The sequence below is a fragment of the Triticum aestivum genome, chromosome 3A (assembly GCF_018294505.1).
Source record: "Triticum aestivum cultivar Chinese Spring chromosome 3A, IWGSC CS RefSeq v2.1, whole genome shotgun sequence".
Taxonomy (NCBI): domain Eukaryota; kingdom Viridiplantae; phylum Streptophyta; class Magnoliopsida; order Poales; family Poaceae; genus Triticum; species Triticum aestivum.
In genome coordinates this window covers 125,558,321-125,585,746 of record NC_057800.1, presented here as the reverse complement: position 1 = coordinate 125,585,746, position 27,426 = coordinate 125,558,321, and the positions used below count along the sequence as shown (strand labels likewise).

The window sequence follows — 27,426 nt, the reverse complement described above, 5'->3', positions numbered from 1 at the left end:
CATAGATTGTACTTCCTCTGTAAAGGAATATAAGAGCGTTTAGATCACTACTCTTAAATGATAGTATTGACTAAGATGAAGAAAAATCAACTGCATCTCCTGATTTAGATTATGCATCTCATAGTATGGAGGTAATGCAGTGAGACTTATTAAGAATTATTTTTCCTTTGCCAAAAATAAACATGCTTGCAAATGACAGGATAATTTCTTTATTGGTATGTGCCAATCTTATTAACAATGCAAAGAGACATTTTTTAGTACAATGCCATGAAAAATAGCGTAACATACTTATTTTATTTGTCCATCTCACTACCATTAATAAATAATACGATAAATTTACATGATATGGAAATGATTTAACATTTCTACAACCACAGGGAGCTAAGTTACACTACCATTAACTAAAAAAAGGTTAAAAAAACAGAACTGCAAAATCTAATTACAATGAAGAAAAAGGTGTTATTCACATTTTCACTCTTCATCTTGTACTAGTTGCATATACAGAAAAGGTTTGTCATATGCATTCTCAGTTGATATCACTCCAGTTATCATCATCACCTCCCTCGTCACTGGCCACAGCCTGATAACATGGAAGTAATCAGGGGGGAAACAAAGAATAACCCAAAATCTAACATGAGGGGAAATATTAAGACAATGCATACCTGCCGGATTGCATTCGCCTTCTCCAAAATTGCTACAACGTTGGAATTGGCAGTGGGCTCGGTTGACTGAGATGAGGCATTTGTCTTAGATCCATTTGTTCGTCTCAAGTTGAATGTCTGCATCGTACAAACATGTTTACAAACTAGTGAGTGTGGTCCTTTAGTGTGCTGTGGTGCCAGTGCAGAGAATCAACAAATCTCAAAGGGCATAAAGGGCTGTGGTACGCAAGTACACCAGCTCATATATTTGACATACCTTGCTCCTGATTTGCTGAAGCAAGTCCCCCCTTTCATCCAAACTGTTAACATCACTGAATACTGCTTTGGTCTTTTCATGTCCATTCAGCTTGTGCAGATCTGGCTGCAATAGTTTGTTATGTAAAGTGAGGAGTAACATCAGTATCGCATACAACAGTCAAATGGTACCTTTCAAGTTCAAGAACCAACTGACCGTTATTAAAAATATTACTCCCTCCATTCACTAAGATGTTCCAACTTTTTTCTGAATCGGATATATATAGACGCTTTTTAGTGTGTTTGTTTACTCATCTCAATCCGTATGTAGTCCATATTGAAATATCCAAATTGTCTTATAATAGTGAACGGAGAGAGTACTTGTTAGTAGGCAAAAGGAAAGGCATATTAGCCATACTGAGACATGGTTCGTTGATGCTAAGCGTTCAACACTCAACACTGCCATGGGTCAGATAATATTTATGCCCATAACCCGTTGTGGAGGGTCCAGGGTCTGTCATTATCAATAACATAACAAGAGATTTCGTAACTTGGAGGAAAAGTGAGTTCTGGGCTTATGGCTACATGATGTCCTATGTATGGCAGTATTTCTGAATTGCTTAAGTTATGAAATGTCTACAGTATAGGCTACAGAAAATGAACATTTCCATGCCTGACGAGTTTTAACCATAGAACACCAGCATTCATTTTATGAACCTAAAATGTTAACTCACCCGCAGTGATGAACCCATAACTTTGATTCTACTGGTCTGACTACACATATCAACACATGAGAGTTCCACTTTTAACAAATTTAGCCAACTCGTCACTTACATGATAAAATTACCAAATAATTATCCAAAAACATATTTTGAACTTCCACACCAGGCATGACCAAGTGGGTTCTTCATTTACACTTTTTCCTTTTGAACTCATTGGTGGGAAGTAGCAAAACAGAGAACATAGATAACAAATAACATTTTCTTAAGAATAAAATAGAAAGCAAACAAACCTTATCCCTGATTTGCTGAAGCAAGCTTGATTTGATCTCAAATATATTAGGAAGATTACTCGTTTCTTTGATCACATCAACTTTCTCATGGTTCTGCATGCACGGAGTTCATATAGTGTCATCAGCAAGAGATTACAATGACAACTGACACCAAGGTATTCAAACAAGAGTTAAGTCTTACCACTTCCTTAACATTTCCTTGTGGAAATGGTGGTGCACAGGGCGGAAGATGTTCCTGCATAGGAGTGTGTACAGGTGGTAGACTTGAGGCATTCTTAAGCATGTCTTTAGCTGTAGAGTCTCTTTCTTCTCCAAGGGAAGTTGTTTGTCTCATTGTCCTCCACTGCATGGGGGGAAGAGGAGGTGGTGGCGGCATCTGATCTTCATCTGGTGATAAATTGACAGGATTATGTGGAATGAGCGCATCTCCATTTTGCTGATTACTTGTTGACATCAAAGTGTCAAAGTTCGGAAGTTCTCCAGCAGGATGAGATTCTAACGAGCCGAGACCATTAGGATCTTCAATATCTGAAAGTGAAATAGTGGACTTCTCACCAGATAAGTTCATCTGCTCGAATCCCATATAGCTAGAGACAGGTGTTGTGGAGGATCCTATCTGATTTGAATCATTATACAGCTCATGATCTTCCAATCCAATTCCATCTTCTTGATCCCACAACTCAGAGTTTGAATATAAACGTGGACTTAGATCATCATATGAAGAATAACTATAAGATCTACCAAAGGTATCATCTTCTGATTCAGAACCACTACCAGGCTGTGGGACAGAAGACCCTGGAAGTAACTGAAATGTCGGTAACATCATATCATCAACATTTTCATTAAGATTGCCATCAGAGAAATCTAGGTTCAATTTCGAAATTTCAGATGCACTCATAGGGTGAAAAGATATTTTCATATGCTCTAGAGGCGGAGATGATTTCTCAGAGTAATGGCCACTAGAGAAGATTGACGATTTGGGCGGCCCATCCATGCCATTATCTGTTTTCTTCTCAAACTGAGATGTCTCGAATACTGCTTCCTTTGGTGCAAGAGTAGAATTTACAGTAGCTTCATCAAACCCATTTGCATCAGTGTTCACTCTCCCAGATGACATAGGAAGATCATTATACTTGGGAGAAGTTCTCCTCTGAAGTGTATTGGCAAGGAATCTTTGTGCAATGCTTGAGAAGCTTGACGCAGACACCACGTGCAAGTTATTCCTTCCAGCCAAGTCAGTGGCAGAGTATGTTTCAGCACCATTTTCAGCATGACCTTCAGATTCTAGGAGCTCACTTATTGAAGCTTGCTTGCCATTCAAATTGTTGTGCTCCCTGTGCTCAAAATATGTGGAAGAATCTGAGGGCCGGTCTGTTTGACTATAAACTGCATCAGGTGCTCTTATGGCTGATTGATTAGTCTCTGGGTAGCTTTGGCTTGCAGAACCAGGACATATGCCAATTGGAGGTTTAGACGGTTCAAGTCCGAAGAGCCCAGCATTTGTCCAGAGCTTAACAGAAGATAATTCTACAGAACTAGTAGGAGCATGTGTGGGAAGGTGTTGGGTTGCAGATCCATTCCCTGATGACTCGTTCAAAGGCATGGTCTGTGAATTAGACACTTCAGCCATGCCACAGCCACCAAATTCCTGATGATTTTCTCCAGGATAATCCTGAGGACCCCTTTCAGGAATTAGAGAGTTACCAGTGGTATCACCAGTTAAGATTTTTGCAGGAGATGCCTCGCTAGCTGGAGCAAAGGAAATGGCAGGTTCCGGTACAAGACAACTAGTGCTTTCATTGGTACCATCTTCTGACGCATCTTCTACATTACTCTCAGGGATCTGATTGACAACAGATTCTTTATTGGGAGGAAAAACTGCATAGGTTGACAGCCCTGGTTTTGATATCTCAGGAGAATCTCTGGGATTAACTTCTGCCTTACTCTCAGGAATCTCATTTGCATGAGGGGGGCTCTGATTGGGTGGTGTAGCTGTATATGCTTGCAATGCCGGTTCTGAAATTTCAGTGGGGTCTCCGGCAGCATCATTTGCATTATTCTCAGGGATGGTGGTAACAGATGACCATTCATTAGGATGTATATCTGTATAACCAGACAATGCATGCTGTGAAATATCCGGAGCATCTGCACTTGACAAACTGGGGAAATCGGCAGTTCTTTCAAAAGTATGTAACATTCTGTAATTTGGACTTGTATCAGGAAATTCAGCGGGAGAAGAATCAGGAAGCTGTGCAACGATGTTATCTGCCGACTCTATTTGAGGTCCATGAGCATTGAAGGAATGTACTGGCTTCCCTCGTTTTTTAGTTTGAAAGTCAGCCTCAGTGTCTGTCTCAGATTCAAGTGTGTTAAGTGCATCCATATAGTTGTCTGTTTCACTGGGGACTTCATCACGGGGGTTTAAGCCTGAAGACAGTAATAACAACTTCGCCTTCTGAAGTAAGGCCCCTTGCTGCTCCAAGGTCTCCATCTCCCTGTGATCAACTTCTCGCTGCACAGGCTTAATAGGTTTAGTTTCTGCATTTTCAGCCCTATCCATGACGACATCGTCACAGTAGACAGAACTTGTAGTCATGACAATTGCAGTCTTTTCATGCCATTCAACAGATGGTGAATTAGCATTCATCTCATCTGAGAGGGAACCTTGCTTCGAATCATCATCCAGATCATCTGCCCTGGTCCCGCTAAGCAAGATGGGGGAAGAGGCATCATTAAGCTTGTGTGTATTAATATTTGACAGCTTGTCATGACCATTATCATGAGGAACTACAGAAGGCTTTGTATCTGAAGCTTGTTCTGCAAAACTCAGTCGTGCCTTTGAACTAAATGAAGAAGATCTGCTTATATTGTCAGGGTTGGATCTTGCATCAGATGTAGATCTATGCTCTGAGAAACTCCGGCCATCCATGCTGGGAGATGCACACTGCCTGCTGCAAAAGAATTATTAAGAGTACTGTTTTAGATGTATTATATTATTAAATATACAAGAAAAACAAAGTCATGGACGATGAAAACATATATACAGTTGCTGTATCTTTGAGTTTGGGATTTGTGTGTAAAACCTGCTGGTAAGTTGAACAGCAGTGAGTGCTCGCTGCAATTCACCATTCCTATGCCTGGATGTGACTTGTCCATGGTATGGTTCTTTTAGGCGTGATCCTTTTCTCTGTCCAAGTTCAATCAAGTCTTTCAGAATAGAGTTACTAACATGCAAAAAAAAACTTTCATCTGCCAAACTAATACCAATAAGACACAACCATCCAATTTAGCAATTATTAAAACTTGCTGTGGATTAAATAAGAGTGTTTTGTAAAAAAAAAAAAAGGGGGGGGGGGGGGGGGGGGGGGGGGGGGGGGCAGCCTGGTGCACGTAGCTCCCGCTTGCACAGGGTCCGGGGAAGGGTCCGACCACTTTGGGTCTTTTGTACGCAGCCTTTCCCTGCATTTCTGCAAGAGGCTGTTTCCAGGACTCGAACCCATGACCTCATGGTCACAAGGCAACAGTTTTACCGCTGCGCCAAGGCTCCCCTTCTAAATAAGAGTGTTTTGTAATAATTAATTTCAGATTAGTACATAATAGTTGGCATGCTCATAGAGTAGACTGGAGCAGACAACACAAGTAAATTGATTTGAAGTCAGTCATGCATGTGTGTTGACTAAAATAGCTATGCATAGACATTGATCTTTGGACATAAAAAACGAGAAATAGAACCTTAATTTTATGAGATCTCCTTTCTTTTTGGAGATGTGAAGTCTTGTCTGCTCTCATCACATCCCATGATTTCTTGAAGTATGATGGATCAGAATATCTCTTCAAACAAGCCCCAGCACCAGCATTGTCAAATCTGAAAATAGATCATGTTAGATACCCAAAAGCGTTTGAAAATAGAAAGCAAGCATCCTTACTTGTCAAGAAGGTAAAGTCGTGGTGGGTCTCGGCATTCTTCATAGGAATCCATCATAAACCGAGGCAAATCACTGGATAGGAGATGATTTTGCTCATTTTGAAGTTGTGTGTGCCAGTCAGAGCCTGCATTTAATTAGCAAATTAAGTCAAGATGCACGATGATCTTAAACCAAATTGATGGTTATGGTCAAGAGACAGTTGATTATGAGACTGAGTTAGAAATGAACTGTTTTGTACCATGTTAGTCCGGTAATGGTAAAGCAAAAGCTAGATTCATTATTCATTACCGCCAGCCAGGACTACTCTAACATTATAGACGGATTAACTTATTACCATAAGAGGTTTGTACTGATTTAGTGACCACATGAGCCAACTTTAACTACTATCAATACACTCTGAAAAATTAGTGTGAACTAAATATGGGAAAAATGATTGTTGATGACTAAGATATGCGCAAGAATCCTTAGCTCGTTTCTTTTTCTACTTGTGAACATCTATACTTCTATATAGTATACCAGTAACAAGTCATATGGACCGTTGGATCTTTCCAATCGGACAGCTTATATTTAATGGCTTGTGTTGCAGGACTACGTGGCTGCAAATAGACCATTGGATATGCAATTCTGACGGCCTATGTTGTAGGAATTCGCGGTGTGCTGCGTCCCTCTGCAGCCAACGTGACACTCAGATGAAGTTTCTAGCATGCGCAGCCAACGTGACACTCAGATGAAGTTTCTAGCATGCGCACGTGATCCTCCCATCATTATCCAGAAATTTCTACTAGCAGACAAGAATGCATGCACATTAGGCCAGGTAGATCAGTAATATGTGCCGTACTATAGCGCAGGCTACCAAGTAGGCATCATGATGATAGAGAGAGAGGTAAACGCATAGGCACAGAAGCTGGAAACAATATTCTGCCCTGAAGCAATTTAACCGATTAAAGAGTGGCAAATAAAATAAAAATGCAGTGTGTTTTACAGCTAAATATATTTTATTTTCTCTTATATATTCAGTTTACAAATATTATTATCCTTGTTTTTTCTTTGTTCATAAATAAAGTCTGAAATTTTGAACAACCAAAGAGACAAAATCAATGTTTGAATAATTATGTTATTTGTAATGATGAATAACTGGTATTCTTTGGATTGCTCGATTAAGAATGTATTAAAATTTATTAAGGCAAATGTTTGAGGATGAAGTGGTTATCATTTTCTCTTTGTATTCTAAATTTTGTAAAACCATTTTACACATATACACTATTGAATTATTTATATCTTTATAATAATTATTATTTTGAAAAGGGGAAGCTCCAAGCTGTGCGTCATCATAATGCACATAATCAATTTTATTAAAATTCTTTCATATAGTTCAAGGTACAAAAATATAACCAGTCAGAAAAAAAAGATACATAACTTGACTACATTTATAATTAATGATTAATTAATTGACGAGTTGCATGTATGGTAGTTCAAATCATGATACTTAAAATTACACACATGTATGTGTGTTTATAACACGTGTGTGGCACGTGCCATTTACTAGTATGTATAGTCATTGATGAAGTAACTACCTGGTACATAAGCAAAATGTATATGGCTCTTCTGATTCTTCACAGCTTTTTCAAGAGATGGAAGTGCTGCTTCAATGTTCTGTACTCGGGTCAGCACCTTACGCCCCCTGGCCGATGTAGTTATAACTTGCTCATGTAGGTCATGAAAAACATCTGCCGCGAATCTGGTATGACCAAAGAATACCTCAGGCGTAGGAAACTAAACGTAACAATTTAAGATGAATATTAGAGGATTTATAGCATGCCTGAAGCCAACTCAAAGCTAGCAGATCAACTCTGCCTGACATTGTCATAAGCATAAGCATATGGCATTAATTTTTTGGAGGAAATAGGAAATGCAATGATAAATAATAAAACGGTAAAATCGCAAAAAATGACTTCCCGAGAGTGGTGACAGTTTTCGATCAACAACCAGTAGAAATTGCCGGCAACCACGGAAACACTTGCACAATAATTAACAAAGACTCCTTTAGCCCCAAGCATTCAACAAGATATATCTACAAATTCACTCAGTCACCCACTAGGACGCCTAGAACAGGAGCTTCTCCAAAGTCTATATCATAAAGAAAAGATAGGATAAAGGGACCGGCAATACGTAAGTCGCCTGAAAATTCATTTTGGGTAAGCCGGTTTTCTGGGCCATTAGATTAAGGTCCAACGGCCCTACTTCTTTCTTCTTCCTCCTCCAACCATTCCTCCTTCCACAAAATCGACTTACCCAAATTGCAAATTCAGTCAACTTACATATAGGTATTGTGATAAAATAAATTCATCCCGACATGGGATCTTACCCAAATATGGCATACCTAGACTACACCAATAGTTACTAGTTCCTACCAATTCAACAAAGCATGCCTCCAAAAACCTAGCAAACGCGGTAAAAACACCTGATTGTTAGCCCGTATAACGCTCCGAAGACACACAATTTGGTTCTACCCGACTCAATCCTAATGCTATCTCTGAAAATGAGCTCAAAAGCCACCAGTGCCCAAAACCAAATATCCACTTCCAGCCAGGCAGCACTGCTGCTTTGTCGATAATCGGCGAGCGCAAACCCGGTCATGATTCCTGGAATCCCGCGCTCAATCTCGCGTAATCAAATGCAGCCACCTCAAACACCAGATCCCACTACCTTCCAATCACCCCCAATCTCAAGCACAGACGCCTCAACCTCACTAACCAGCGACCAAACACTTCCCCACAAGTGTACCGCAGCCGCCCGCCAAAATCGCGACACACGGAGAGCACCAGATCCCACACGAGAAGGCTGGAAACACGCACACACACTCGCCGAATCGAGCCACGCACGAACAACCAACATCAGACCGCGAGGCGGACAGAAGCGGAGAGGAGGGGAGGGAGCGGGCTTACTCCGCGAGATCTCCGAGCTGGCGCAGGATCCCGACGAGGCCCGCGACGGCGACGCCCTCGAGCAGCGCCTTGGGTTCGGGCTCCCCGCCGGCGGCGGCGGCGCCCCTCTTCCCTGCCCCCGCGCCGCCGTACAGCCCGGGGTCGCCCAGCCCGACCTCATTCCGCACCTCGAACCTGACCAGCGGCATCTCCGCCCCACCAACCACCGAGCGCGCTCCTGCTCGTCCTCCTCACCGCCGAGGCGCGGCCATCGCGGCGCCTGGCGGTCGCTATAAATGCGACGCCGCAACGGCTACTTTTCCAGTGGGAGCAGGTGCGCCGGCTTGGTCTCGGGGCGTCACAGGTTGCCGCCTCCGCACGGAAGGGGGCGGCCCAGGGGAGTGGAAGCGACGCCGAGGCGCGTGGCGGGGAGGGGGAGGGGAGGGAGGGGAGGAGCGTCGGTCTCCGACAGGGTGCGGGGCGAAAGGGACGGTGGGAAAGGGAGGCGCACGCAGCGCTGCGGGCACGAGGGGGGTGGGCAAGTGGCGCGTCCCGTGGTATGCTAGTAGGCTGTAGGCAGGCGCGGCGCGGCCTGGTGTGATTGATTAGGCCAACTCGCGATCCCAAACGGACGACCGTTTTATCCAGTTTTTGTCTCTTTGAGTAGGGATTTGGGGTCATATCCGGGCCTATTTTGAGATGCGTGGCCGTGCGCTGGCATCCCGGCCGCATCCTGTCTGCGTATTATTTTTTTGCAAGTCCTTAACTTTATTTCATTATTCATTTTTGGTACATGAAAAATACATCATCACATTTTGACTAGCAAAGCAAGACCAAAGAAAACAAGAACCACAAGAATACATTTTAGAAGATACCCAAATTCCATAACTGCTCTTTTGAGCTGGGTTAGGGCCTTCTCCATGCACTCGTTGTTGATCTGTGGAGGAGGAGGCTCGATCTGGCATCCTCCTTTCTTCTTCAAGCCAAAAGTCGATGTTGCTTCCTCCTCACACCTAGTCTCGTGTCTAGCCTCTAATCTAGCAACAAGTGCACTTGTCTCATTTACAGCCTCTATGCTAGCTAAAAGTGCACGAACATGTACTAAATTTCGCTCTATTAATATATCGATGCACTCTTCTTCCCAATACCAAAACTTGCATCCGTTCTACACAACAAAATTTGGAGTTAGCACAACTAGTTAAATCTAGAGCACAAACCGAAGCTAAAAAAAGCATATACCCCATCGTTTAAGCACTTGATGAACACTCATCCGGGATGTTCCGGCGTTGTAGACACGCGGCGCACGACCATCCTTGGGCAGTGGTCGCACTTAATGAGTGGCAACGGTGCGCCGGCGAGCTTTTGGGCAAGCACCGAGCCCGGCCGACCGCCATTCGTGTATCTGCCGGCGGACCACCGACGGTGCAGATCCGGGCGGCTAGAGGAGGAGCCACTGCCTGCATGTGGCCTTGCGGCCCTGCCAGGGCCTTCAGACGAGGTGCCCGGCCAGTCCATGCCGCGGCCCGGCCTCCCACAGCCGCCCGAGCTCAAGACCGACCGGATTCGCCCCAAAACCGGCCGGCGGGTGCGTAAACCAGGTGGTCGTGGTCGCGTTCGAGCCCGGCGCCGAGGGGAAGGGGTTGGGCGAGCTCGCGTCCGAACTGCACGGCTGCAATGGCAGCGGCGGCGGCGGCGGCGACGACGAAAAGAGTGGGGAAGAGTGGAGGGGTGCGGCCGGAGGGAGGGAGGGGGACGGATAGAAAAAGACCCGTCTTGTGCCACCGATGGGCGGGCCAGGGGAGAACACGCGTAGACGACCCGCGTGTCCGCGTGGTGTCCGTTTCACCCCAAAAGCGGCGCAAATTTAGATCGGGAATGGGTTGAAAGCGGACACAAAGCGGACAAAAGTCCGTTTGCTCCCACGCGTTGGACCGTCTTTTTTGTCTCTTTTATTTTAAACGAATGGGGCCGGATAGAATAGGGTCGCGCGGTGGATGGAGTTGGCCTGCTCGGCTCAGGGTCGCTCGGCTTGGATGCTCGATCGATGGATGCCGCCCCGCCGCTATTATGTTGTGGTGGAGGCTGCTGGGTCGCGCGGGGGCCGGGGGTGCCTTGCCATTTCCGGCCGCGGGTTGGTCCTTCTTGGGTTTCACTTCACTTGTTCCTCGGGCGCTCTTCTCGTTTTTGTGCCGGGGGGTTGGAACATGCGTTCTGTGCTTTGCGTTGCGGTGTGGTCACGTCAACTGTGTGTAAAAAAATGCGTGTGTGTGCTTCTACCGGTCTAGCCTATCTTTTTCTTTAGCACGAGGATTTCTATCGTATTTTATTAAAAAAATGTTGAAGAACTGACGACTGGTTTTTAAGATTTTCCAACGAACACCCAGAATTGTCATGCGAAAACAGATAAAATGCGGAGCTAAAAAAAGTTGGGTCTGTCAAAGAGCACGAGATAAGCACATTGGTGAGCCCCGTGGCAGTCGGCGACTGATGTGCGCTGTCGGACCCTGAGCTCCTCCCCTGAGTGCCTTTATCGAGGAACGAACGAACGGATGCTTCAATGAGGCTGATGTGTTCCTGCTTTAAAAAAATGCTCCAGCCATGGGCGGGCCGCAGCCCATTGAGCCTTCCTGAAGCTCCCCCAGTGATATGCATGTTGATTATAAAGAATTTGCCATACTCTAAAATGAAAATTGCCAAAGTAATTGTCATGCGTTCCATCGGGTCTTCTAAGGGCGTTGGTTGGGATTGCTTAAAAATCTGACATTCGCTGGTTAGTGGCGTTTAGACAAAAGATATTTATGGTATCGGTCAGCATGCACTTACTACCACACCCCTAAAAACTGTGGTTGGTCTTTTAAAATTTTGCAGACAATATCTACATGCATGTGTTTTTATTTGTTTACTTTTAAAAATGGATTAAAAATAAAATTAGAAGACAATAAAGATGCAATGTGTATTACTCTCTCTGTACCGAAATATATGACGTTGGAGTAGCTAAGCGAGAGTACATAGCATGTACTCAAGATGATCTATTCTGGCTTTGCGATGTCGTTGAGTTATAGTTAGGGTAGGCCTAATTATTTAACGGAACTGTCTATAAGATATGGATACCCAAAAGTATGATGTAGCCTTTTGTATAAGTACTTGAGTCTTCACATCAGTAATGATGGTGGTAGAGTGGGTGATGGTGGAGCAGTGGTGCTCAATGATCGTGTCTGCATTTTTGCAAGGAGCACATGAATGGCATTTAATTTCGTGACGAATGGATGCTATGACAATGGATAAAACGTCATGACTATGCTCTCCTGCCAGCTGCTACATACAACTAATTATATGATGACAAATTTCCACAAACGTACCATTCTTAACACTCATATCAATACTAGACACACATTCTACACCCTACAAAAACATATTCTCTGCAGTTTGAAAGGAATGTCATGCATGAATTCAAGTGATACCCAAAAAAGTTAGGATTGAAACATTTCATACTAGTACTAGTACAATATACGGTATTGTGACTATGCCCTCATTGCTTTACCTGAATCATTAGAGCATCCACAGTCGGGTGCCCCAAACTCCCTCAAACGCCTGGGCGTACCCGGTCACTGACCAGTAAAAAAACAAACCCAAACGGGTGCCTCAAACGGGCCTCGGATGCCCAGACTGATTGACACCTCTCATATCCAATCCAAATCTGGGGCGGCTATGGGGAGGCCCGGGTGCATCCGCCACGTCTAACTGACGATGGGATCCCACATGAAAACACTCTGAAACCCGACGGTCAGAAGCTCGTCTCCTCCATTGGACCGATGGCGCCGTTCCGGCGGACCACGTAGTGCCTAGCCCAGTTATTTAAGCCGGACGTCGGCACCAACACCCTACTAGTCCACATTTCCCTCCTCTTGTCCGTCGCCGCCACCACTTTCGAATCATCTTCCGCCACCACTAGTAGACATGCCCCCACGCCGTCGGATAAGGAGCTACCCATAACTAACGCCAGAGCGTCGACTGCAGCTCCTTGAGCAGATCCGGGCAAGGCATGAAGCCCAGATCGTCGCGGGGCTACCTCCGGACGCGGTGGATCCGAATGAGGACTTGGAGGAGGAGGAGGCTGAGGAGGACGGGGAGGATGTGGAGCAGGAGGAGGATAGGGAGGATGTGGGGGACGCGGATCTGCAGGCGGAGCAGCAGGTGATCCTCAATTCCCTCTGGTCGGAATCGGAGGCGGAGGCCAAACATAGTCGGAGACAGGAGGTGGAGGCGAAGCACGTCGCGGAAGTCGACGAGATGCCCACGTATATGGATGAGGAGGAGCCGGAACCCTCCTACGCGCCCATCTACCCAGCGCCCGACACCGACGTCATGGACATCTTCGATGACAAAGTGTAGTTAGCTAGCGTGTGCGTAGTACATAGGATTTCTTTTGCATGGTTTGTATGAATTTAGATGATGAAATATAAGAGACTCGGGTGTATAGCATCATAGCATCAAATATGAGGCGTGGCCGCCTAGTATCCGCGGACAAGCCCGATCGTGTCCGCGGACGTTTAAGAGGTCGGATTTGCAAGTCCAGGGCGTAGACGCTCTTAAGCCTGCTACTTAGGGATCACGGTGGAAGTTTTTTTTAGTTTTTTTTAGAGAAAAGGCGAGAGCCCGACTTTATAGATAAAGCCACCAGGCAGAGTATATGACCAACAACCAGCACCCAACAAAGTATCACACGCAGAAGATAAAGTATCATTACAAGGCCAGCGGCCTTACATGGCACGCAAGCCAGCCTAAACCAGACACCAAAAGAGCATTCAGGAAGCCGTCCTCAAAGAAAGCCGAAGAAGCCCAGACGTCGTAGATTTCATCTTGGATAACATGGCGTCGAAGGCCTGGAGGTCCCCTTCTTTAGTCAATAGTCTCCACTGCTGCAAGAAACCATTGGCTTTAAATAAGCAATTGACAGGATTAGCCGGAAAAATATGTTCAATCGAGAACTTATTCCTAGTAGTCCACAATGACCAGCCAATCGCAGCCCATCCAACTAAGAAGACTCTTTTAGAATGGCCAAAAAGAAGATTGACATAATGCCGCAGGTCTTCAAAGGAGGAAGGGGACCAATTTACATGTAACCAGAGTCTGATGCAACTCCACATAAGTTTAGCTAAGGAGCAGTGAAAGAAAATATGCTCGGTGTTGTCCAGTGCCCCACAAAGCACACACCTGTCGGACCCCGGCCCGTTTCTTTTCTTAATCTGATCGGCCGCCGGAAGCTTACTCCGGACAGCTTGCCAGAGAAATATCTTGATCTTAGGAGGAATTCGAGCCAACCAGACATGCTTAAACTTGACCGGGCGCCCCCCAGGGATAAGCTTGGAGTAAGCAGATTTAACCGAAAAACGCCCCGAAGAGGAGAGGGGCCACACCACGGCATCCTCTTCCTCCGAGAGCAGGGGGAAGCAAGCAGTAAGGCGCTGCCAATCTTCCAACTCTTCAGGAGAAAGAGAACGACGAAAATCCAGAACCCAACCCCTAGCCGAGAGCTCAAAGATAGAAACCTCAGAATCATCGCAATATGAAAATAGAACCGGAAAAGCAACAGCCAGCGTGGAGTCCCCGACCCACCAATCAAGCCAAAACCGCGTAGACTTACCGTTCCTAACTACAAATTTTACAAGGGACCGAAAGATCGGCCAGACTTTAACCAGTTGATGCCAAAATTGCGACCCACCCGCAGCCGGCGCGAACATAGGACTCGAGGAGGGGAAATATTTAGCTTTTAGGATAGAGAGCCAGGGTGGCAGTTCCTCAAGAGTCATGATCTTCCACCACCATTTGATCATAAGACAATTATTCATCACTCGCGTATTAATAATGCCCAGACCCCCTTTGGCCTTGGGGCGACATATAATGTCCCATCTGACCATCCTGTACTTACGTTTATTGTCCGCTGCGTTCCAATAGAAAGCACCCCTATGCTTGTCAAAACCATTATGAACCCCACTAGAGAGAAGATAGAATCCCATTAAGAACATAGGTAGCGAAGAAAGACAGGAGTTAGTAAGGGCGACCTTGCCCGCTTGCGTATTATATCGCCCTCGCCAAGGGAGAACTCTGTTACCAACTTTGGTAACCACCGGAGCAAAGTCTTTAGCCAAAAGTTTAAGCGGGGAAATGGGGAGGCCTAGATATTTGAGAGGGTAGGATCCCAAAGAGCAGTTCAGAAGATGGGCCACCCGCTGCGCCTCTTCGTCCGAGACCCCAGTCACTACAACCTCACTCTTAGAGAAATTGATTTTAAGACCTAAGAGCGCTTCGAAACAAAGCAGAAGGAATTTCAGATTGGTGAGGCTATTATCATTAAGTTCCATCAGAATTATAGTATCATCCGCATATTGGAGATGAGAGATGCCATTAGGGATGAGATGAGAGCTCACCGGAGTGATATGACCAGCCAAGGCAGCTCGAGAGAGAATGCGAGATAGAGCATCAGCCACAAAGTTGAAGAGTAAAGGGGACGCTGGATCCCCTTGCCTGAGGCCGCTGCCATTAGCAAAAAACTGGCTAATTTGGCCATTGACAGCCACAGCCGTGTGCCCCCCAGAAACCAATTGCATCAAGCGCTGCATAACAGGCCCCTCAAAGCCCTTAGCCAAAAGAACTTGCCGAAGGAATTTCCAGCTAACCGAGTCGTAGGCCTTTTCAAAGTCAAGTTTGAGAACCACAGCCTTGGTCCCTCGCACCCGTAAGTCACGAACAATCTCATGTAAACAAAGTACCCCGTCCAAAATGAACCTCCCTTTGATGAAAGCAAACTGGAAAGGGCTAATGGTCCGATGTGCAATGGGAGATAGCCTAGTGGCCATGCCCTTTGCAGGCATCTTTGCGAAGTTGTTGATTAAAGCAATCGGCCTAAATTGAGAAATCATATCCGCACCCTTGACCTTAGGGATGAGGGAGAGAACCGCATAGTTAAGTCTAGAAATGTCAACCGATCCCAGCCAATACCCTTGGATGACAGCAGAAATTAGACCTTTTAGTTGGGGCCAGAATTGTCGAAAGAACGGAATGGAGAAACCATCAGGGCCTGAAGCCGCATTAGAATTAGCCGTCCGAATAGTATCAAAAATTTCCTCCTCAGAAGGGGGAATCAACAGAAGCTCATTATCAGCGTGAGACATCCTATCAATGGGAGCCCAGAAGCCCGGGGCTAGCGCGAATCCGAGGTCTGGTTTAGCCGAAAGCAGGTTAGAGAAGAACCGAACTACATGATGGAGAATGACCGGTGGTTCAGAGACCCTAACACCATCAATAATGAGGCTGTTAATCAAACATCTACGCCGTCTGCCATTCGCAATGGCGAAAAAGTGAGCCGTGGGAGAATCACCCTTAAGAGTCCAATTAATCGTACCCCTTTGCTTCCAATACACTTCCTCTTGGCGATGAATAGCCAGAAGCTCCTTCTCAAGGCCATAGCGAACTTGCCACTCAGTAGCCGAGAGCCCACCGTTGTCCGCACGGGAGTCGAGGGCACTAATTTGAGCACTCAACCTAGATTTGTCGCGCCTCGACTCAGCAAAGTGGTTCTTGGCCCATCCTCTAAGGAACTTGCGTAGGGAGTAAGAAACATAATGCCAGTCATCCATAGGGCCAAATGAACGATGGGGGGAGGTAAGAAAGGCCAAGATCTTCTGAGCCAGCATATCAGGGAACCCTTCCACTAAAAGCCAGGACGCGTCAAATTGAAATCTTTGGCAGCCATTGGGGCAGAGACCATCGTCAAGGATGAGAGGAGCGTGATCGGACCCGGCGATGGGGAGGGCCCGAAGTGAGCAGCGAGGAAAAAGGCCATCCCAAGCAGGGCAGATAAAAACTCTATCAAGAACCGAGCGAATAGGACAAGTCCGTCGGTTGGTCCAAGTGTAGCGGGCCCCAACCCTCGGGATCTCACGGATAGCCGTGTCCCTGATGAAAGCATTAAAAGCCTCGGCCAGCACCCAGGAGAAATTGACAGAACTCTTATCAGAAGGATACCGAAGCAGATTAAAATCACCCCCAATCAGGAGTGGCAGTTGGCAGACATCAATTTTAGTAAAAATCTCATCCAAGAAAATTTGTGACAAGGAATGATCAGTCGGACCATATACTACCATAAGTTCAAGGAGGGTGTTATTGGAACGTAGGGAAACTACCATACTAGCCCAGTATATACCATGGTCGAAAGCCACAAAATCAAAGGTGACATTATTGGTGCCCAGAAGAAAGCCGCCGGACTGACCAACAGAGGCCACGAAATTCCACCTAAATCTATCAATCCCAGCAATCGCCGATAGTTCAGAAGGAGAAAAGGAGGGTTTAAGAGTCTCAACAAGCCCGATAAAATCAATTCTTTCAGCGCGCATTAAGTCCTTCAGTTGGTCTCTGCGCCCCCTAGCGCAGAACCCTCTAATGTTCCAAAACAGGGCCTTCATCTTAGGGAAAGGTTTTTAATTCTCAAGCTCGACCTGCACGGAGCCTTGCAGGTTTTAGCACGTTTCCCGGCCCTGCGCTTCTGCACCGGAGACAGCTGCCCCCTAGCAACCTCGCCCGGTTCCCCTCCGGCCACAACCAGAGGGGCATCCATCCCAGTCCCGGCCTCCTTGGCCTTGGCGATATCAGCCTGAGCACGTTCATTAGCATGAATCAACTGCAATAGAGAGGAGGGAGAACCCACGCTAGCGTCTAGACATATCCCAACATCAGCTAATATCGAAAGGAGATGTTCATCGGAATGGGAGGGTAAAACAAGCCTAACAGGAGACTGAGCCAAAGGGGGGAAGGAGATGAGGGTGAATCCAAACCTGAGGGGGGAAGATCACGCGCCGCCGCACGCCGAGCCGCCCGATCCACCACGCGCTCGCCACTGCTGGAGACGCGGCCACTCTTGCAAGCGGTCGAGGCAGGAGAGCGCACAGGGACCGGAGGGGCCCGACCAGGGGAAGCCGCCGCCGAAGAAGGGCCCGAAGCCGCCCCCAGGTCCGCCTCCAGACGATGGCAGAGCCCAGCCGCCGACTGCCTGGAGTCCCCCGAGGCCCGGCTCTTCGCGGAAAACTTCTTCACCGAGGACTTCTTCCTTTTCTTGGCCACCGAAGGTCCCACTGGAGGTAGATCTTCAATGCCGGACAGCGAGGGGGAGGTGGGGCGCACGGGCATGTTGGAGCACGCCCCCGACAAGGGGGTGCCCTTCGAAGCAGCCGCGGCCGCAGGACCAGCCACCGTACCAGGCACCGAGCCCTGAACCCCACCACCCGCCGGAGCCGGAGCACAGTCCTTCATCAGCTCCTGCTCAGCAGGAGAAAGCCCATCCCACGCAGACTGGGTGAATCGGGGATCCGTGCCATTCAGCGAGTCCTCAGGACCCCCTCCACCCTCCCGGCTCTTGTCATCGTCACCCGAGGCCGGGGGAGGAGGGGGGGAAGGAGGAGCGACCGCACCAGGAGCACCTTCCACCCGAACTCGAAGACGAAAGCCACCAGCCGCCGGGAAGACATCAACGGAACCACGGATGCAGATCGGATCAACACACCACACACGAAGGCGAGCAGGACCCAGAACCGACAGCGAAGCAGGATCGACCTCAATAGGTTTCCCGATAAGCACCCCAAAAGCCATCAAGAAGGACGCGGTGCGCAAGCTGGGAGGCACATCATCAACGAGCACCCAGACATCAGACAGAGGAGATATGGTCTTGGATCCATTGGAAGCCGCTTTGACCGATACAACAAGTTGATTCACAGGGAGAGTGAAACTGGTACAGGAAGACATCATGCGAAGACTCTCTTTAGAGGGGAAAGTGGCCGCAAACTCGAAATCAGAAAGCTGCCGGATCTGCCAGTCCCAACCCCCTTCATCCCATATATGAAGTTCATCCAAGAGGGCTTGTGAAGAGATACGCTTGTCTTGGACAGTAATGACACCCACGTTGGACAGGGAGGGAACGGGAGCAGCTGCGGGGACTTCCTTGTCCATGGCAAAAAAAGAGCAACCCGGGAGGCCAATCCCAAAATGGACGAAGGAGGGGGGCTTGATCCTACTCTGACAGTCCACCGTTAGGTGTCCATCCTCCCTACAGATGAGACAGAAAGGAGGGTTCTCGCACCGAGACTGGAAATGGCCAGGGCGATGACACGCGAAGCAGGTGAGGATGGGATTAGAAACCTGGGAGTGAGAGGAGTTACGGTTCGCACCACGAGAAGGCGGCGGAGGGAGGATGCCATCTCCAGAAGAACCACCGACGGCACCCGCGCCAGCACCACGTCCCGCCGCAGGGCCAACCGGACGCCGGGCCGGGGCCCCAGAGCCACCACGAGGAACGAAGCGGGACGGCCCGTCGCCGCTCGCCGCCGGCGCCCGCGGCGGCCCACCCATGGGAGCAAGCGAGGAAGGAGACGAGGAGGGGCCCGAAGATCCCGCCCGGCTCCCCCGCGCCGTCTGTTCCCAAGGGTCGACCACATGCACCGGAGCTGCGGGCGCCAAGGACGGAGAAGCCACCGGCCCGGAACCAGACGCACGCGGCGAAGCGGCACCCGCCTCCGACCGCGAAGCCTGGAGCTTGGTGCGGAGCGACGCCTCAAACTCCAAATCCGCAGCGGCGTCGCCAAAGCCGTCCCGCCCCCGCTTGAGGCCGGAGACAGCGTCGCTGGAGGACCCACGGGAGCGGTCCATCGCCACCACCGACGAGAAGGGGAGGAGGAGGGGAGGGGGAGGCTTGGATCTGACAAAGCGGCGGATAGGGAAACGGCGCCGTCGCAGATCAGCAGCGGAGGCAGGAAACCCTAGAAAAGGGGGAACCGACCCCTTCCGGACCCATAAATAGCCGGAGCCAGCCAGGCCGGGCTCTGTCGAAAGGGCCGAAGGGGGAGGCGGACTCAACTGGGCTGGCCTAGGCCCATCAGACTCAGACACGAGAGGGGGGAAATCAGCCGTGGAATCCAGCGAAGGGGCCGACACAGGCCCACACGGCCCGTCACCGACCAGAGGGACCCGGCCCACGGACCGGGGCACCAACGCAAGACCCGATCCCAGATCTAGGGTTTGCACCGGCGCCGCCGACGACGTGGGAGGGAGGCACCTGGACGGCGACGAACCGGAGGGCACCGCCACCGAGGAGGATGAGACGGGTGAGGCCATGGCGTCCACCCCCGGGCTCACCAAAGAAGGATCCGCCGCCCAGGGAGCGGCGCGCCGGCGCCCACGGCCAACACGACGCCATCCATCCGGGCCCGCATCAAGCGCACACAGCCGGCCCCGACCCCCCGGAGCAAACTTGCGCCGACGGCCCGCCACCAATAACGGAGGCAACCCAACCACCGATGCCGAGCGAGGAGGAGGGGGAGTCTCAGGATCAGAATCGGAGCCAGAGTCGTCGGAATCAAGGGCCCAGAACTTGTTGGCCCGTGGCGCTGCCAGGGCCACCGGACAGGGAGGGGGAACGCAGGTGGGAGGGGTTCGGGCCCCGCCGCCGGCGGATAGCCCGGAGAGGAGCACGAGGGGAGAAGGGAGCAGGGGAGCGAATCTGACTTGGACGCCGGGGACGAGGGGGAACCGTAAGCCGACGGCGTCCCGCGGGGAGGGAGCGAGGGAGGGGAGGAGAGAGCCATCTTTCTCCTGCAAGACGGAATGCATCTGAAACCCGAAGTTTTTTTTAGTTGATGGTGGAACTTGGAAGTTGTCACGTAGCACTAAACAAACCTTAGAAACAAAACGTGTCATCTATCCATTAGCAATAGATTTATGGAGCTATGGGCCATCACTTCAATATGGTAGTTGGGTGGTACAGCCATATAAGGAGCTGGAGCTTTGCTTTATCAAGCTCCCCCCTTTCAATCGCTGGTTCACATAGTAAAAGACCTATAGCATGATGATGACCAAACTTTTTCTCCTCGCATCATTTTCCGGGTGGGGACATCACAGAATCAAGAAAGAATCGTGCATCGTGATGTCAGTGACGGTGGATTGGGATGGGCAGTACCCTCATGTACTAGGAAGGAAGAAGTTCTATTTTTATTTTTTTGAGACAAACTAGGAAGCAAGAAGCGGCAGTAGGTGCAAACATTTCTTGCTTGTGGGCCACATGGGTAATAGATGTGTGGCACTGGTGCTTCTCCGCTGCTGTGCAGATCGCCGTGCAGCAGTTTAACCTGTGTAGCGTAATGCTGAAGGGTGGGTTTTATTGTTTTTACTGTTTTTACTGTCCTTTGCTTGTCCCCACTTTTTATTGTTTGTTTGTGTATGATGAGTGTAGAAGAATTCAGTAAGTTGTTGGCACATACATGTCTATCTTTCGCCAGACAACGATCTGTCGAGTAAAATAACCTGCCCTATGTTGAGCTCTGTCGTTTCGCATATGTGAAATTGCTGCGTATCAAGAAGCATGGAGTATATACAAACAATATGAATTGAGCATGGCTTAGATGGTTAGATTTCTTGTGATGTAGATAGTCTAGTCAGATTCAAGTCATAGATATTGTATGAGAGATGATGGATGCTCGTATTTTTTTGGATTTATTCTAGTTTTTCTCGGCCATATTGTATGGGAGACGATGTTCCTATCGACTAAGAGACTCCTGTGGTGACTTTGTTAAGTTTCTCGGGATACTTATAGGGTATGATGTGTGTGCTTAAGTTCATAAGGATGAGTGCTTCGTGTGTGCGTGTAAGGGTCTGATTTTGTGTTGTGTCTCACAAAAAATCATCTTAAGTCTGGGCGGAGTTTTCTTTATCTTCTTTTTTAACCTAGGCAAAAGCTTTGTATTTTCATTAAGTAATTGGAATTTTTTGTGCTAAAGCCACCAGATCTATATTGAAGGATCGAACAGCAGTACAAGCACCCCTAGAGAAACTAGAAATTACATACAGGTCCTTGGAGAAGCTAGCTACCACATAACCCAGTGCGAGTCGAGGGCACACCGGCCTTGCCACCGCTTCACTCGAAGCCGGCCAGACCTTGAATCTCACGGTATCTACGCAGACGGGAAGTCTCCAATCTTCAGTCCAGAAGGACCAGCACACCAGGAGCGAAGACACCGTTGAAGGAATCCTGCAAAGAACTAGGAGGTAAAAACCACCGCCGACATTTAGAACGACCTCCAATAGCAAAGGACCGACCCCACCTCTAGCCAGATGAAAGAGGGGGACACCATTCTCACGAGCTCCCTGACGAGATCTCCACTAGTCAAGCAATGTTGGACGGAAAGGGACTAGAGGAGCAAGCCACTGCACCATGCCATCCCCTTTGTTGGATGACGCCGGAGATCAGGCACAAACACAATGTCGGCCCATGAGCTCTGTAGAACGAGGATTCTGGAAGCCTTGTCGTACAAGACAAAGAAGCCAGATCCATGGAGGACTCCTATCCATCGACGTAGCCAGCTAGGACCATGTAACCCTAAGGGACTCGGTGTCCTATATAAGCTACGCCCAAGCTAGTCGATAAACACTTTAAATTATATTGAGACCAATCCCCTGATTGTACCTTGTACTCTATACAACCATTGTAATACAACACGGCCATGAGTAGGGTATTACCTCTATCATGAAGAACCTGAGTTAATCTGGTCTCATGTTTCCCCTCTGATCTATTCTCCTAGCCAGAATAGCATATTGGGGGATCTGCTAGATTCCGCTCCAACATACCTTCTTGGGGCCCTAAAATAGGGAGGACCCCCTCCCAAGCCCCTCCTCTGGCAGCCCCTTTCCACCATGCGGTGAAAAATTCACCTTTGCGCCATCCTTACTCACATGTTTTGGGGCTTAGGAATTGGGCGAGCACCAAAAGATTGTTTAGGGACCTTTTTCTAGGGGGGTATTGTTGAAGATGCTCTCACCATTTTTGTATTCACACCTTACGACAACCAAATGGTAAAATGATGAACAAAATAAATACTTCTTAGGTGCCTAGAGAAAAATTCACAGCTTAGTCGATCACACGGACTATCAGATGTATCCATGTGATTTTGCAATAAAAAAATGTTAGTTTTAGAAATAGGTAGGTCCAAAATGAAACTTACTCTATTTGGGTAAATGATGACGAAATTGCAATGTGTTTGCACACGAATACATGGTGTCATCCCGGCATTGAGCGCGATGCGTAGGACACATTAGCGAGGGAGCCTCAGCGGGAGTGTAATACACAAGAGATGCTCGGAAGGTCTCTTGAAGACCCGAATCTCACACGCCCGGCAGGGACCCCATCAAGGCACACAACGGCTATGGACTGGCCTAGGTTGGACCGACCGCCCATAGAGACTCATGGATAGCTCTCATCGAACACGAAGAAACGAAAAAATGAGGAATCGGAAAATGAGGGGGAGATAAAAAATAAAGAGGTGGATGCATTTGATGATTATGTGTTGTTCAATCGTCCGTCACCTCTCATCTATATTGCAGGTGGTTAGACTTTTCATGCAACAAAATGACTCCAAATCCTGTCCAGATGTTCTACAAATCCTAGCGTGACTCGGACAAGAATTTTGTGCAACCTTCTGAATCCGTTTGGAGCTTCCAAGTGTTTTTTCTTAGAATTTCCGAGCTAGTCGGGTGCTCCATGGAAAAGCTTCTAGACTCCATTCTAAATTTCGCAACCAACTTCGTTTGGAACTTCTGATCAAACTCTGCAACTTCTATCTCTGAAATTGCATTGGCTCTATAGGTTGTATATAACTTTGGATTGAGTTGAGAACTTCTGTATTTGAAGTCATCTTCGAGACAGATATGGTATTCCGGTGTTAACACATGGTCCTTCGAAATGCCACGACTTTTGTGTGATGCTCCTATTTGAGTTATCATTATATCCATTCCGACTTACACAAAGAAGGTGCCACTCCCATAGAAGTTGTTGGGGTTTGCCCTAAAGAGGAAGGGTGATATAACACAGAAGCAAAGTATTTTCCTTAGTTGTGAACCAAGGTTCAATCGAATCAGTAGGAATCACCAAGATAACGAGGTCAATAGTGCCTGCACACAAACAGAAAACAATACTTGCACCCAACTTGGCAAGGGGGCTGTCAAGCCCCTTGTCTTGTTAGTTACAAGATTAAAAGCAAATAGATAGATAAAAGTGCAATGAGAGTGAAAGAAAATATGAAAGAGCATTTTTGTAGCAGCTTGGACTAATGGAAGAATAAACCTAGGGACCATAGATTCACTAGAGGTACCTCTCTCGAAAAGGAGGCAAACAACATGGTAACAAATTATAGTTGGGCATTTGACAAAAATAACAACGAGTATAACTATGATCATTCATGGCATAATTTCATATAGGCATTACATCCATGACAAGTAGACCATTAACCAAACTACATCTACTACCATTACTCCACCCCAAGACCGCTATCCAGCGTGCATCAACTCAAAGTATTAAGTTCATAAAAAATAGAGTAACACTTTAAGCAAGATGACATAATGTAGAAAGGAAGAAACTGCTACTTCTTGAGCTTGCGTTGATTTTTTTCCCTTGAAGAGGAAAGGGTGATGCAACAAAGTAGAGATAAGTATTTCCCTCAGTTAAGAACCAAGGTATCAATCCAATATGAGGCAGAAGCAAGTCTCTAATCTATGCACCTGCACAAACTAACAAACACTTGCACACAACGCGAAAAAGGGGTTGTCAATCCCTTCACGGTCACAAACAAGAGTGGGTTCTAATAGAGATAGGTATAAAAGATAAATAAAAAAGCAAACTAAAGTAAACATAAATAAATTGCAGCAAGGTATTTTTGGTTCTTTGGTTTATAGATCTAAAAATATATGATGGGAAATAGACCCGGGGGCCATAGGTTTCACTAGAGGCTTCTCTCTTGAAGATAGCATACAGTGGGTAAACAAATTACTGTTGAACAATTGATAGAAAATCGCAAAGTTATGACGATATCTAAGATAATGATCATGAATATAGGCATCATGTCCGTGACAAGTAGACCGACTCCTGCCTGCATCTACTACTATTACTCCACACATCGATCACTATCCAGCATGCATCTAGAGTATTAAGTTCATAAGAATGAAGTAACACCTTAAGCAATATGACATGATATAGAGGGATAAACTCAAGTAATATGATATAAACCCCATCTTTTTTCCTTGATGGCAACAATACAATACGTGCCTCGCTACCCCTTCTATCACTGGGTGAGGACACCGCAAGATTGAACCCAACACTAAGCACCTCTCCCATTGCAAGAAAAACCAATCTAGTTGGCCAAACCAAACCGATAGTTCGCAGAGAAATACAAAGATCTCTTAATCATGCATAAAAGAGTTAAAAGAATACTCAAATAATATTCATACATAATCTGATCATAAATTTACAATTCATCGGATCTCAACAAACACACCGCAAAAGAATATTACATCAGATAGATCTCCAAGAATATCGAGGAGGACATTGTATTGAAGATCAAATAGAGAGAAGAAGCCATCTAGCTACTAGCTATGGACTCGTAGGTCTGTGGTAAACTACTCATGCTTCATCGGAAGGGTGGCAAGGTTGATGTAGAGGCCCTTCATGATTGAATCCCCCTCCGGCAAGGTGCCAGAAAAGGCCCCCAAGATATCATCTCATGGGAACAGAGGCTTGCGGCGGCGGAAAAGTATTTTGGTGGACGCTTTAGATGTTTGGGGAATATTTGGGAATTTATAAAGGTGGAATTAGGGTTGGAGGACACCTAAGGGGGCCACAACCCTCCAGGGCGCCCCCCTGTGGCGCGCCCTGGAGGCTTGTGGCCTCCTCGAGACTCTTCTGGCCCTCTCTCCAAGTCATGTAGGTGTCTTCTGGTCCAAGAAAAATCATCGTAAAGTTTTATTACGTTTGGACTCCGTTTGATATTCCTTTTCTGTAAAACTCATAAACAAGGAAAAAAACAGAAAATGGCACTAGGCTCTGGGTTAATAAATTAGTCCCAAAAATAATATAAAATAGCATATTAATGCATACAAAACATCTAAAACAGATAATATAATAGCATGGAACAATAAAAATTTATAAATGCGTTGGAGACGCATCAGAAACCTAGAAATAAGATAAAACCCCATCATTTTATCCTTAGTGACAACAATACAATACGTGTCTTGTCCCCATTCTATCACTTTGATATGGAAAAATCACCGCAAGATTGAACCCACTACTACGCACCACTCTCTCTGAAGATCGCCAATCAAGCTTGGCCAGAGAAGACAAATAGATCACAAAGCATACATAGCTACTTAATTATACAAAAAATAAATCTCAAAAGATTCAAATAGATTCAATGGAAAATCTGATCATAAACTCACAATTTATCATGTCCCAACAAACACACTGCAAAATTAAATCGGATCGATCCCAATCACACAAGGACGAAGGGGAACATGATATTGAAGATCTAAAAAGAGAGAGAGAACCACCTAGCTACTACTGTGGACTCGTAGGTCCTAAAAGAACTACTCACAATTGGTCATTGAGGTAGCAATGATGATGAAGAGGCCTCCTCCAATGGCTTCCCTCTTTGGCAGAACTACGAAACAAGGCTCCAAATAGGATCTTGATATGTCTCAAACATATCTATAATTTTTGTTGTTTACTGCTATTATATTACTACTTTTATATGATTTTATAGTGTCCAGTGTTGGTTCTTGTTTTTTGCTTGTTTTTTCTTTCATAGAAAAACCATATCTAGGAAGGTCCAAATCGATGCCAATTTTGATGATTTTTTTCTGGTGCATGAAGGACCCTAGAAGCTTCGGAATGTCATGAGAGGACCCAGCAGCCAACCACAAGGGCAGGTGACATGGCTAGGGGTGGTCGCACCACCTAGGATTTGTGGCCCCGCTAAGCCTCCGTTTGACCTAATTCCTCCGCCTATAAATTCCATAATCCCCAACCATTAGAGAGACAAATGAGAGAATTTAATCGCCGCTGCAAGTCTTTATTCTGAAGCGATCCTGTCTGGAGCCCTGTTCTGGACTTCCGATGCTCTGCCAGAGGGGGAGGCCACCACGGGATGCCTATTCATCAACCTTGTTGCCTCCATGATGATGTGTCAGTAGTTCCTTTAGGACCTACGGGTCCATAGTAGTAGCTAGATGACTTCTTCTCTCTCTTTTGAATCTTCAATACAATGATCTCCTATAAGATCAATCCGATGTAATTCTCATGGTGTGTTTGTTGGGATCCGATGAATTGTGGATTTATGATCAAATTGTTCGTTGAATATGATTGAATCTTTTGAAGTTTCTTTGCTATATAATTAAATAGCTATGTATGCTTCTTGAGTTATTTGTCTTCTCTAGCTAAGATAGATGGGTAATTCTTCAGAGGGAGTGGTGCATGGTAGTGGGTTCAACCTCATGGTGTGTTGAAGGGGAGAAGGCACATGATGTGTTGTTGCTACTAAGGATAAAACGAGGGGCATTGATCTTATTGCTAGGTTTCTTTCCGTCTACATTATGTCATCTTGCTTATTGTGTTACTCTTTTTTTCATTAAACTTAATACCTTCACATGCATGCTGGATAATGGTTTCGGGGTGGAGTAATAGTAGTAGATGCAGTTGGATTACGGTCTACTTATCACGGACGTGATGCTATACAAGATTATGCCATGAATGATCATAGTTATGAATGTTGCTTTTCTGCCAATTGCCCAATAATAATGTGTCTACC

At 46.8% G+C, this 27,426-nt stretch overlaps 1 protein-coding gene across 2 annotated transcripts; it reads right to left on the bottom strand.

Annotated features, from left to right (window-relative positions):
- Positions 1 to 268: 268 nt before the first annotated feature.
- On the bottom strand, positions 269 to 9,268 carry LOC123060629 (SCAR-like protein 2). 2 transcript variants are annotated; one of them, XM_044483417.1, is made up of 10 exons: positions 8,780 to 9,268; positions 7,409 to 7,572; positions 5,835 to 5,958; positions 5,641 to 5,773; positions 4,992 to 5,095; positions 2,090 to 4,856; positions 1,909 to 2,001; positions 919 to 1,023; positions 663 to 779; positions 269 to 580 (listed from the first exon to the last, which is right to left on the bottom strand). In XM_044483417.1, exons 1-10 carry the CDS (start codon positions 8,965 to 8,967, stop codon positions 527 to 529), a joined length of 3,849 nt encoding a protein of 1,282 aa, XP_044339352.1. In that variant the 5' UTR covers positions 8,968 to 9,268; the 3' UTR covers positions 269 to 526. The 2 variants fall into 2 exon arrangements, with proteins under 2 accessions (XP_044339352.1, XP_044339351.1); XM_044483416.1 differs by having other exon boundaries at positions 2,090 to 4,859; positions 8,780 to 9,267.
- Positions 9,269 to 27,426: the final 18,158 nt, after the last annotated feature.